This window comes from Mollisia scopiformis, assembly GCF_001500285.1.
Source record: "Mollisia scopiformis unplaced genomic scaffold LY89scaffold_3, whole genome shotgun sequence".
Taxonomy (NCBI): domain Eukaryota; kingdom Fungi; phylum Ascomycota; class Leotiomycetes; order Helotiales; family Mollisiaceae; genus Mollisia; species Mollisia scopiformis.
In genome coordinates, this window is record NW_017263583.1 from 1 (window position 1) to 11,705 (window position 11,705).

The 11,705-nt window shown below is 44.2% G+C and overlaps 5 protein-coding genes across 5 annotated transcripts; 1 reads left to right on the forward strand and 4 right to left on the reverse strand.

Annotated features, from left to right (window-relative positions):
• Positions 1-683: 683 nt before the first annotated feature.
• On the forward strand, positions 684-1,888 carry LY89DRAFT_290130 (uncharacterized protein). The gene is made up of 4 exons (XM_018206513.1): positions 684-1,035; positions 1,102-1,268; positions 1,347-1,577; positions 1,635-1,888. Exons 1-3 carry the CDS (start codon positions 691-693, stop codon positions 1,417-1,419), a joined length of 585 nt encoding a protein of 194 aa, XP_018076577.1. The 5' UTR covers positions 684-690; the 3' UTR covers positions 1,420-1,577; positions 1,635-1,888.
• Positions 1,889-2,208: 320 nt separating this feature from the next.
• LY89DRAFT_762177 (glutamine synthetase/guanido kinase) lies at positions 2,209-3,610 on the reverse strand (the record flags this gene model as incomplete). Its single annotated transcript, XM_018221568.1, has 1 exon — positions 2,209-3,610. The coding sequence occupies one exon, from the start codon at positions 3,608-3,610 to the stop codon at positions 2,276-2,278; it is 1,335 nt and encodes a 444-aa protein (XP_018076578.1). The 3' UTR covers positions 2,209-2,275.
• A 2,115-nt stretch (positions 3,611-5,725) lies between these two features.
• On the reverse strand, positions 5,726-6,677 carry LY89DRAFT_574625 (uncharacterized protein; the record flags this gene model as incomplete). The annotated part of the gene is made up of 2 exons (XM_018208750.1): positions 5,726-6,121; positions 6,354-6,677. 2 exons carry the CDS (start codon positions 6,675-6,677, stop codon positions 5,726-5,728), a joined length of 720 nt encoding a protein of 239 aa, XP_018076579.1.
• Positions 6,678-9,155: 2,478 nt separating this feature from the next.
• LY89DRAFT_574702 (uncharacterized protein) lies at positions 9,156-9,767 on the reverse strand (the record flags this gene model as incomplete). The annotated part of the gene is made up of 1 exon (XM_018208752.1): positions 9,156-9,767. A coding segment is annotated over one exon (612 nt), but the record flags the coding sequence as incomplete, so codon positions are not given.
• Positions 9,768-10,231: 464 nt separating this feature from the next.
• Positions 10,232-11,524, reverse strand: LY89DRAFT_762181 (uncharacterized protein). The gene is made up of 2 exons (XM_018221569.1): positions 10,618-11,524; positions 10,232-10,534 (listed from the first exon to the last, which is right to left on the reverse strand). Exons 1-2 carry the CDS (start codon positions 11,293-11,295, stop codon positions 10,421-10,423), a joined length of 792 nt encoding a protein of 263 aa, XP_018076581.1. The 5' UTR covers positions 11,296-11,524; the 3' UTR covers positions 10,232-10,420.
• Between the last annotated feature and the right edge of the window lie 181 nt (positions 11,525-11,705).

Below are 11,705 nucleotides of genomic sequence, written 5' to 3' on the forward strand. Positions count from 1 at the left end.
CTTATTAATACTACTTTTTTCTGCCCATAAGGTTCCCGTGACATACGCACCTTCCATCTGATAAAACTGCGCCATTTACCAACGGCGCTGCTCTAGCTACCAATAGCGCTGCTCCAACTACTAATCGAGCAGCTCCAGCTACAAATGGCAATTTCGCGGTGGGGTCGGTGATTAGGCAAGTGGAATTGAGTGTGTAGAGTTCGAATGTTGGAAAGTGAATGGGATTGTGTTTGGGGATTGTGATGATGGGTTATAAGGAGGAATGGTGCGCTGGATATGACGCTCTTTTAATGCAGGGAGAGTAGTTTTGAGATATGAGGAATGGCGTTTATTTGCGGTTACCTTTCAATAAGCAAAAATTGAACGACCTTGCTTTGATTGAGACTCGAAGGTCCTCGTATTATTGTAACACCTTTTTCGCTACTTTGTACGGGTTCATTTTGAGGTTTGGTGTCTTCACGCTCCTGTACAGCTAAATATGAATGCTCTTGCGGGGTTGTAGATCAACGCAATTTTTACCATAAGAAGCTAGATGGTATTGTGAAGCATATATATGATAATCGGCATCTTAATCCCGTGCCAGACACCTGGCTTTCTCGCCATTTCTATTTTCTCTCAGCTGCACTACCCTTGCACTGGCCGAAGAACCTTCACAATCAGGTCTCCAGATTCATTAACATCCCCAAAACCATGGAAACCTCACATCCCAATACCAGAGCAGTCCAGATCACACACATAGCACGAGACGTGCTTTACGAAACTGAAAAGCCATATGCAGCAGACTTTTCAGCCCCGGAAAAAACCGGCAATCATATCTTCGAAGTTAAAGACATTCTCATCAAGGACGCTCGCCCAAACAAAGACAACTTCAGACTCGAGAAGAACGGGTTCTGTCTACTCAACTCTCCAATCTTAGCTACGTTCGAGTCCCTAAGCTATAACGAATCGGACGTTTTGGCCTACTATCAGCAGATGGAGGCTCTTGTCTTGGAACGCTTCCCAGAATATTCCAAGGTCGTGGTCCTCGAGCATCAGGTACTGCTCTCATAGAATGAAATTTTCCTTGTGTAGTCCAATATATGTTGATTAATTTCTCTATAGCTTCGAAAGCGCGATGTCGGGTACCCAGAAGCAGTAGAGAACACATATAACCAGCCAGCGAGACTGGTACACCACGACTTTACGACACGAGGACTGGTTCTTCGCATGAAGCTGAGCTTTCCTAATAAAGTAAATGAGTACATCAATAAAGACATGGATTTTTTGAAGTCTGTATATCCAAGGTTCCCTATATCTTCTCTCAAAAGAAATTCTGCAAAGAAGTACATGGTTAACCTTGTCATCAGTATCTGGCGAGTTCTGTCAGGACCCAACAATGACTGGCCACTCGGCATATGCGACTACACCTATCGACCCTGAGAACGACACCATACCAAACGATATGCTAAGTCCCGAAACGGTGGGTGAAAATGAACTTCTATTTGCGTGCCCACGCCACAAGTGGTTTTTTGTCAGTGATCAGAACGTTGAAGAAGCTATACTGTTTCGTAATGCGAGTACGGATTCAAGGAAATCGTGTAAGTGTTCGCTGTCTGGATTAGTGTAAATGCTGTGTATTGACTGACTGGGATGAGATGCGTTTCATTCTGCGTTTGATTCAGGGATACAGAGTGAGGTGCCGAGGCAGAGCATTGAGTTGCGGATGGTTGCTTTTCGTCGACCTGAAGGTGAAGTAGCGGCTTTGTAGGGTATTCTGCGGAAGTAAATAAGATGGGATATCAATTTAAGTTGTAGGCTTATGCGCTAGGGATTTTGATGATATTGCAATGCGTTTAAAGGAGAATTATTTTTCCATTTAATGTCTTTACTCAATGTCATTATTGACAGGCGAAGAAGTGATGTGTTCATAGATTAACGCAGTCTTGTTTGACGAGCGATCAATGATGTTTCTATGTCATCTGGTGTGAGATTCAGTAGGTCTGCATTTACAAGCTGAAGTCGGAGGCATAGCACAACTGTCCTTTTCAGGGTCCGAATCTGAGTCGACACATCACTCAAAGCCCTGCGAGAAGTTGGCTTAGTCAAGTCTTCCCCATGTCACAGGCTCAAAATGGTTATTTCTCGAAGGTTATCTTAGGTCATCCATCAGAATAGAGACATCACGAAACCGAGTCAGCTAGCTCATGATATAATAAAATAAGTATTTCTCTGTTGAAAAGATCTATAGTAGCGAATACTCGAAGCAACGTGTAACATCTAATTCTCATCAGGACGTTTAGTATATAGTTAGAAAGACTGCTCTCCTATCAGCTTTGGTCATCTGAGAGCATGCCTCTTCTTCCTTTCCCTTGAAATGTGTCCATTTATCGATAAACCCTCTGCTACATATCTTCTGTAGCCCATCAGCCCCGTTCTTGAGAGTCTCCAAGCCATCCTTCATCGATTTGGGTAGCCTAGTAGCAACACCATAATCCAGTCTGGTTTCCTCAGTCATCAACCCAGGAGAGCTCTGACAGTCCTTCCACTTTAAGCGAGCTTTCTCCTCCAAACCTTTACATCCGGCACCCAAAATTGCTCCCAAGACGAGATACATATTTGCCGTCCCATCGATACATCGAATTTCCCAATGACCTGAAGATATTTTTCTCACGGGAACGTCTCTGAATTCTGTCCCCCAACTAACCCATTCACCAGTCGTCTGCGAAAGTTCTCTCAACCGGACATGACTATCGTAATTCGACATTCCCAAGACCATGATTTCGGGCAGAAGTTGGAGCATGCCAGCTAGAAAAGCGTCTTCATCATCTGCAGGCGTGATTGAGACATGAGCATGCATGCCTGCGAAGACTTCCACGTCACTTGGTTGGGGAAAGACAGTGGCTTGAAATCCATGTGCAACTGCGATTGTTTTAATGGTCTCGTGTGTGTAGATCAAGGCATCTACTGCTTCCATAGGACTCATTGGTGAAGTAGCAATTTCGAAGAACCCATTTGTATTCTCGGTATGAAATTGTTGAACTGGGATACCCGATTGCTCCAAAACCCTAACCATTTGCTCCAGCGCAGCTAAATGCTTCCCTCTCAGTCCAGCCATACTCCAGCAATTGTTCCCGTTCTGAATAGGTGTTGGCAGCGTAGTGGATGGATTCAAAAGGAAGAACTCCGTTTCAAAGCCCACGAGTACTTTTCGCGAATTGTAAGACTCTGCGCGTATGATTGATTTTTGAAGAATGGTCCTAGGATCATTCTCAAAGAAGGAGCCGTCGTACTCTTCGCTAATATAGCATATCATCTGTGCGTGGCTGGGAGCAAACTTGCACAGTCGAAGAGAATCCCAGTCGGGATGGACCTTGGCAGCTCCTGGTCGTGGCAATCTCCCGCTCTCTGGAACATATGGGGCGTTGAGAGCTCCGGGAGAGACTGATAGGGGGCTGTTACTTCGCTGTAAGTCGGATAGGTGAGACCTGGGAAGCATTCGCGCCCTGGTGATTCCAAAGTAGTCAATCCACATTAAGCGGAAGAAGAGAGCTGTAGGGTTTGCTGCAAGGAACTCTGCGAGTCTCCCATCTTCCTGGAGCCAGGCGTTCTGTTCGCGTTCGTAGGTTTCCATTTGGCCCTAGCGCATGAGCGTGGAGTGCAGCAGGGTGAAACAGGTGTAAGTTTCTGTGGCGAGTGATTCAGAATACTCAATATAACTTCTTGGCGGGATTCAGATAGTCAAAATGTAGTTTGCGTGATAATTTGACGGATTCAAAGAATGAGGCTGGCGGAAGCAGTCCTCGGAGGAGCTAAAAGCGGCTCCAACATGCTCCCCATGCATGTCCACGTCCACTCCAACCAATCGCGCCTCCATGCTCGAGAGACTAGAGAGATAAGATCGAAAGATTGGCAGAACATCCAGAAGATCTCATTTCTGGGTACGCCCAGGATTAGTCCTCCTACTATGGAAGGGCAACTTCGTGCGGCCAAATCCAATTCTTCTTTGATTCATTCGCCTGCCGGATGTTCGCTTACTGGCTTTCATACTCTTGATGATTATTGTGCAGATCATTACTCCCATCCTCTGTGCCATGTTCTCAAGACCAATGATACAACAGCTCATCACCGAAAGAGGAACATGGATACTCATGGTGGCTGGATTGCGACACAAGGCAAATAGCGTCCTCCCGCCTTCATTCGACGTGTAAGTCATACAATGTTCTAAAATCCAAGAGCCTACTTCACATACGACAGTGCAGACTACAACAAAATCATTATTCACGAACTCTGACAGGAAGTGATGGGGCGATGGCGTGGGATCCGAGGTTGTGTATCCGTGTTATCAGATGGACTCTGGCAAGGTACAGCACGTAGGTAAAGCAAGTTGGGCAAATAGAATCGTATTGTGAGGTTTGGGAAGTCTGAGGTCTAAAATACAGTAGGGAGAGTGAGGATATATGAGGTTAGGAATTAGCGTGCCCCTGGAACTAGACCTAAATATAAATAAAAGTGGAGATTCCATCTAACACTTGTAGGTTTAATAAGCATTGGCTGAGATAGCGGTATAGCTATAGAAAAGACAGGAGAGAGATTAGGAAAGGTTTAGGATATAGGAATGAGCAAAAAAGATAAGTATATAAAAAAGAATTTATTGTAAAATTAAAGGGGATAAAAGGACAACAGCTCTAATAATATAACATCCTTCTAAGATGCAAACATGTTCTTATTTTTGACTTTTATTTTTTTATAATATTATAGAATGCAACTCGACAACTTTCGAAGTGTTGTCGGGACCTTCCCTTGCATAATGTTCGATGCTTCTCGCATATATGCGGCGCATGTCTCGTAATGTAATCGGCTTCTTGTGTTGAAGTATGTCAAGGGGTCAGGCTATTAAACCTAGGTTGGGAGGTTCGGGCTTCTAGGCTTTCAACTCATGCCTCGGATGCCAGGTTGGAGTCAAGGCTTCAGTATCATGAGAAATTACAAGCAAAAAGCAGAATTCAAGAATTCACGAGGGAGAAGTATCTTATAAGTGCTTTAATTTTCAAAAAGCTTCTACGCTACCTTCATTTGTCCACTCCTGACTGAGCCTAGTATCCTGTGAGTCAACCAGCATGTTTGCCAGCTGCAAATTTCTGAAAGTTTTTCAGAAAGAAATGTGTTCGTGCTCATTATTTTTGGCTACTCCCACTCCCTATGCAGACCCTGTTGTTGAAGGTCTCCAAGATGTATGAAAAAGAGCGATTGATGATAGAGAACCTGGGACTGAAGTCAGAAAATGTGCTGTTGATGCACTTCTGAAGTACTCACCGAGACTACCGAAGCCTCCAACCTTCCAGCATCTGACCATCCAAGGCGCTCAAGCCCGGCAATGTCAGCAGGCTTGGTCGATTATGGCTCCTGGACTTGAAAAGTCAAGTCAAGAGAGGACCGGTAGGTTTGGGATATTGGACGCATCGGTGAAAAGTTACCAGTCTGTTTCATTAATATCCCATGGTAAATCCTCATCGTTGATCTTTGCGCAAAAGAAATGATCCTTGTTCTTTTCTTGTCCAGCCTGATGAACCCCACTGTCCAAAGCTAGCTTGCTTTCAAGCAAGACCTTGTCACTCTCGTATAGCAGATCTGTGCCCTTAAAAATTCTGAGCCATCGAGGAAAATCCATGACTCATTCATCAAAATCTAGATTCCACCTGTCCAGATTATCAAACACGAGTTTAGTGTTAGTATTGTCCATACTAGCCTAAGTATCAGCAGTCTTGGTGAGTACCACTGCTGTAGCACCCGTTAATCGAGTAGAAACCTCGCCGTGAGCGCACCTTACTATCATTCGAAGCCTCTTATCTTCAAGACTTTCAAATTCTCGATCTCTGTAAGAAATTACAACCCAAATGAGACATTCGCGGAACAAAAGGGCGTTTCTGATTTTGGCAGCCGCAACGAAGAGCTCACTGGCGTGGGAGCCGATGCCCTTACAAAATTGTGGACTATTGATGAAGGCGCCATCGAGAATTCGGGTGAGAATCGGAAGTGCGCAATAGTAATCGGCTAGAGCGGTCATGAGCAACAATTCTTTAGTATTGATAAGTTGATATGGTCGAGTATAGATTGCGCACATCAGCTTTTCGAATGCGATAGTCTCTGCAAAAACATGGCCTTTGAAGTCCAAAAGGTTATATAATTAGTTCTGCAGCTATCAGTTAGCACCAGATCGAGACTACGATATCGTCCGGGACTTCGGATCATGCCGTTCGTATTCATGATTTGAGCTACCCTTAGGACTTTCATCGACGGATCTAAAGGCAGAATGAGAGAACCGCCAATAGAGCAACATTTAGAAATAGACTACTTACCTTTAAATTGTCTTCTACTAGAAACCACTTCTCCCCTCCCTCATCAATCTTCGTAACCCACTCGTACTCGAAAGTCGAAACCGAGCCAAACCCGATCTGAGATGTCTCCGGCCGAGTCAAAGTCGAACTGCTAGAGGTAGGATCGATGGCGACAACAGTCTTATTAGTGGAATCGAGAAACTTGCGGAAGAAGGCAGAGTTCAGCTTGAGCAGGGTGGAATTGATGTGGAACTCTTGGTCGAAGACAATGAGGCGGACATCGGGCTTTTGACCGGGGCAAGGAAACACGATTGGGGACTTGATGTCGTCGGTCTTTTGCTTCTTGGCTGGTGGTGGCGCCATTGCGCTGATGGTCATGCTGCTCGATATGTTCGATGGTGTCAAGGATAATGAGTGCTTGACTAGTTGTTGATGGGCGAGTCTGGTCTCTCGAAATTCAATTGTGTAGAGTTGAAAGAGAGAGGTGGTGGAAATTGCACGACCCGGTCTAAAATAAGGCTCCGTGCTTGCCAGGCTAACTAGTCCTTTTGGAGGTGAATTGGTGCTACAGCAGAGCATCTGCTTCGAACGAGAGGCTACTGCAAGTGCTGGATGAGAATAAGGGTGCTTTTCAATGTCCCAATACTATGTAGATATCATATTTGTACCTTTTCGATAATATAAACTTATGAAATCGAAGGGCTCTTCATATTCAGGACTCAGCTGTAACAATTGCGGAGATGCATGTTGATTTGTAGCTATTGCAAATGCTCCATATGCCCACCAACTTGAATATTTCCCGCGCCAACCTATTATAGAACCAACACCAAATGCATACTGATCCTCTATCAATCGATCTCTTTGACATCCCAAGGTAGCTCGTCATCCTTTATCTTAGCACAGAGGAAATGGTCTCGGGTCAAGTAGTTCTCATCGCTAGATCTGGTAGTCTGATCAAGCACCAGATTGCTACTTAAGATTTCCTCTAAGCGCTAATCGCTAATCGCTGATGGATGAAGATAGAGCATCATCAATTCTCCGAAAGTACCACAGATATTGAATCACGTTTTCATCCTCCATTTCCTCATTTATACCATCCTCCTCACCATCCGGATCGCAATACTCGAGACCGTCAAGACACTGCTCTTTCAATTCCCGCGATCGAAATCCTAGCTGGGACTCTCTTCCAAGCTGGCGAATCAATATTTGACAGAGATCCGAGACCTTCCGAAGTACTCTAGCCTGGGCACATTCAGCAATTGTGCTCAGTTTCTGGTCGGTTATCTCGAGATACTGGGATTATTGTTTGGACCTATGACCCGGATCAGGGCCTCTCGGAACAGTAGTGAGTGCCTGAGCTTAGCAGCAACCTGAAATAGTGACACAGCACTGTAACGCATGAAACGGGCAAAGTGTGAACTCTTCACCAACGCGCCATCTAGAGAGCGAGAGAGGGCAGGTAGAGCGCAGTAATAGTCCGCAATCTCCGTCAAGTTTTTCAAGTCTTTCACACTGCTAAGGGTATAGGGCCGAGCGTATATAGCCGAAAGAAAGTCTTCAAAGATATCGATTTGGTGTTCAGAAGGTCCGACATATTTGGAAAGATCGCACGGTTGCTCCTGGTAGTAATCCATTAGAACTAATCGGTCGAGAGCTGAGGGAAATATACTTTTGAGCTTTCATTCCGAACGGCACGCACTATACTTATAGTACTTTGTCGCAGCCGCGAATTCTCTTGAATTGGAATCTAGCACACAATGACTTTTGCAACATTACTATAGCGCTGGCAGAGTAATAGTGCTTTTCGTTTCAGCCATAGCTCATCGAGTAATGCAGGTCAGGTACGGCCAGAAATTGGGCATTTTGAACTAGCAAAACCATGGAACGGGTCTGGGAGTGGACTATTATCTAGAAAAGGCTCCGTGGTACATCTGGAAGAGCCGGGTAAAGTGAGGAAGAAGAAAGACCGAGGTTTGGATCTAGTTTGAATATAATGAATGATAACCCAAGTAGTAGCTAGAAATAAGCTGCGATGCAAAAATTTGAACTTAACCGAGTTATTTACTAAGTTAGTTTGTGAGATTAAAACAATTGTGAATAATTATTTTAAGTCTAGCTATCAATGTTATAGTCATTGAATTTAGTGCTCGTAAATATTGACCCTCTCGTCGAGTACCTAAATTGTTTTAGTGTATTTTCTAATAAAAATCTAGTTGTTGTAGCCCTCAAATATTAATTTCTTGGTACTAGAACTATTTTTTCCCTCTCCAAAACTTCTGCCTGCTTTTGAAAGAATGCTCGATCTTCTCCTTCGTTTCTTTCGTCAATTTTTTTTTTTTTTTGGAATTGATATATGTTTTCTTGGGTGATTCTATATTGGCTAATTGTTTGCGCCAAGTCTACCGCATTCAAGATAGCCGTATCCCCACCAGATCCGCCCATGGGACTCATCGCATGAGACGAGTCCCCAAGAAGAGTCACTTGGGCTTCTTGCTGTGATGATTGAATCTTAATGTCTGGTTTGCTGGAAAGGACAGGAACACAAGCCGAAAGGTGGTGAGCGGCCTCACTGAGTATTATTTTGAGAACTGGATCCCATGTGCTTGTGACTCTTTGCAGAAATTCCATTCTCTGTTCCGCTGTTTTTGGTAGGCCTGGACCCGGTGTTGTGCACAGCGCCCAGTACATGTAGTCTTGATAGTCTGGTAGTGTGTTGCTCGATTCCTTCCTCACGCTTTCGGTCCATATCATTGGTTCAGCGACAACTTGGACATTGGCCTCTTCATCAAGAGCCATAAACCACGTTAAATGATCCTCAGACAAACGCTCCCGAAGGCTTTGTGTCAGTAATGTCCTGCCCCACATGATCCAACGCTCAAGATCAAGAAGTTTGCGATCAGGCTGGAACTGCTTCCGAACACGACTCTTGATGCCATCGGCTCCCACCAGGAATCGACCCTGGGCTGAGGATCTATCAGCGAAAGAAACATGAACCTCGTTGCCCCGGATTTCATAAGAGACGAATTCTTTCTCGTACTCAATCGTATCTTCTATCCCGAGCAACATCAAGCGTCGCAGCCATGTCCGGTCGATGGGCATGCTAGGTGGCTTTGAGAAAGGGGTTGGTTTCTCAAATTCGAACTCTTTGGCGTCCACATATCGTGGCTGGAAACGTCCCCCCTCGGCCGCTGTACGCTTGAAGAGGTCTTTGCATTGGGGCAAGAGGATGTAGTCAAGTGCTGCCACACTTTCCGGGGAAATGCGGAAGTGATGGCCTTGAGAGTTGTAGCTTTGAGCATGTCGCTCAAAGACGCGGAATGAGATCGATCGGAGGCGGAGTCCCTGAGCAAGTGCAAGTCCAGAGATACCGGCACCGATGATGAGGACAGGGCTATTAGAATGTGTGTGTGTACTGCATCCTATAATATTTATAGGTGTGAGGTGAGTTCGCATTCGAATTAGTATTTCTTGTGGGTGGTTAAAGATTCGGTATAATTAAAACTATTTTATTTATTTTATAAAAAAAGGCCGAGGTTTAAAAACGGTTCGTTAATAATGAATATTTAAAACAATTTATTAATAATTTATTTAAAATTATATAACGTTAAATCAAAATTAAATAATTTATTAATAATAAATTTTTTTTTTATATAAAATTACACATCGTATTTATATTACGTAAATTAATATTTTAAATCTGTAATTAAATTTTAATATATTAAAAAATGCAGGGCTTTAATTATATTATTTTATTTAAATAATTGTATTAAACTAGCTGTACTAAGTTTAAAAGTATTAATTCGATCTGTGTTTTGCCCAAAAAACTGAGATTTTGCCTCGACGTTCATTTGCTACAACTTCAGGAGACGCTCTATAAAATATACACTTATCCGTCCACAATTTCGGAATGTAAGATACCCAAATTCATGCCTCGAACGGAGACACATTGAATGAATTTCAGGTCCTTCGCGATCAGATCCTCTCTACCTCTCCAATACACAAAGCCTGTATTCACATCCTTTTAGATCAATTTTCTCTTCTCTACCTATCTATCTATCTTAGACAGTGACTGTTCGCAACCTATCAAAAGGTGGGACCAGGCCATATCATGATTCATGTGGTTCTGCATAATTGAGAATACTGATGGCGACGTCCTGGGCGATCATCTTCGTGTCTTCATCTGGCGACGTGCTTGTAGAGACTAATGCAAATTGTAGCGTCTAGTCGAGGATTAGTACTTGGAAAATCTCAACTCGAGTTCTTTTGACATTTGACAAAAACCGATTCGTCTTCAGGGACTTACGAAGTTAGCCTTACCAGAGGCTGGATTAGGCCCTGTCCACTCGCCTTCAAATAAACCCACTCTTTCGAAACAATCTTTTGATTTTGCGAGAATCAAGCCAACGGGTCGGCGTGGCATCTTCTCGAACTTGGATAGCTTCCGGTGTCCCAACAGCATGCACCATCTCTCCTCACGTTCTCGGTCAAGTAACTTTAGTAGCTGGGAATGGTCTTTGGGATAAGGTATCTCTTGATCGCATGATTCTTTGTCCAAAACAATGCTGCACGACCAATCGTCAAAACGAAGAGACCTCTCAACCTTGACCATCTTCGCCGATAGGACCAAACTCCTGCCCTCTATATCTCCGAAAGGTGCGTTTTTGAATTTGGGCCGAATTCCGCATTCCAGTAGGCGAGCATCAAAGTCAAACAGGTGGATTGTATTGGATCTGATTGGACAGGAGGTACATGCCCAAGACCACGTAGGCACATCTAAAGAGCCTACAGGCTTACTATACGATGTGAGGCCCGGCGTGTCATCTCTTTTCCACGTCAAATCGCTGATTATGGTATCTGACCATAAGCCTGCAACGTAAAGACCTCCATACATATGGTGCATCTGTGCTGCCACACCGGCGATAGCTAGCAGTTTGTCCTTTCCCAAGGTCAGATCCCGTCGACAGGAGTCTTCTACCAGCATAGCCTGTGCCACAGACTGACAAGCCCAATATTATTAATTAACTAGGTCGTTTTCGCCGCGGCGTGACAGCAAATGTTCGACTTTCTGCGGAGGTGCACGTTGAATGCGTAACCCAGCTTTCATGTCCTGTATATGGGAATGGCTATCGCCCGTATTGGAAAGGTAATGGCGGTGAATAGGCTTTGCGATCTCGGATATGCAATGCCATATAACGCCTTGTGAACTATAGGAGATAACTCGTGGCGACAAAATTTGTTCCTAGAAACCCCATCCTTGCCGCGCTACTGTTGAGAGGAGCTCAGTAGCATCTTCCTGGACTGTCCATTATTGCTGGTCAAGGGAGATTGTGGCAAAGTCATTGTATCCGTTCTCGAAACATCGTCCGACGAAGAAGAAAACGCAGTAAAATG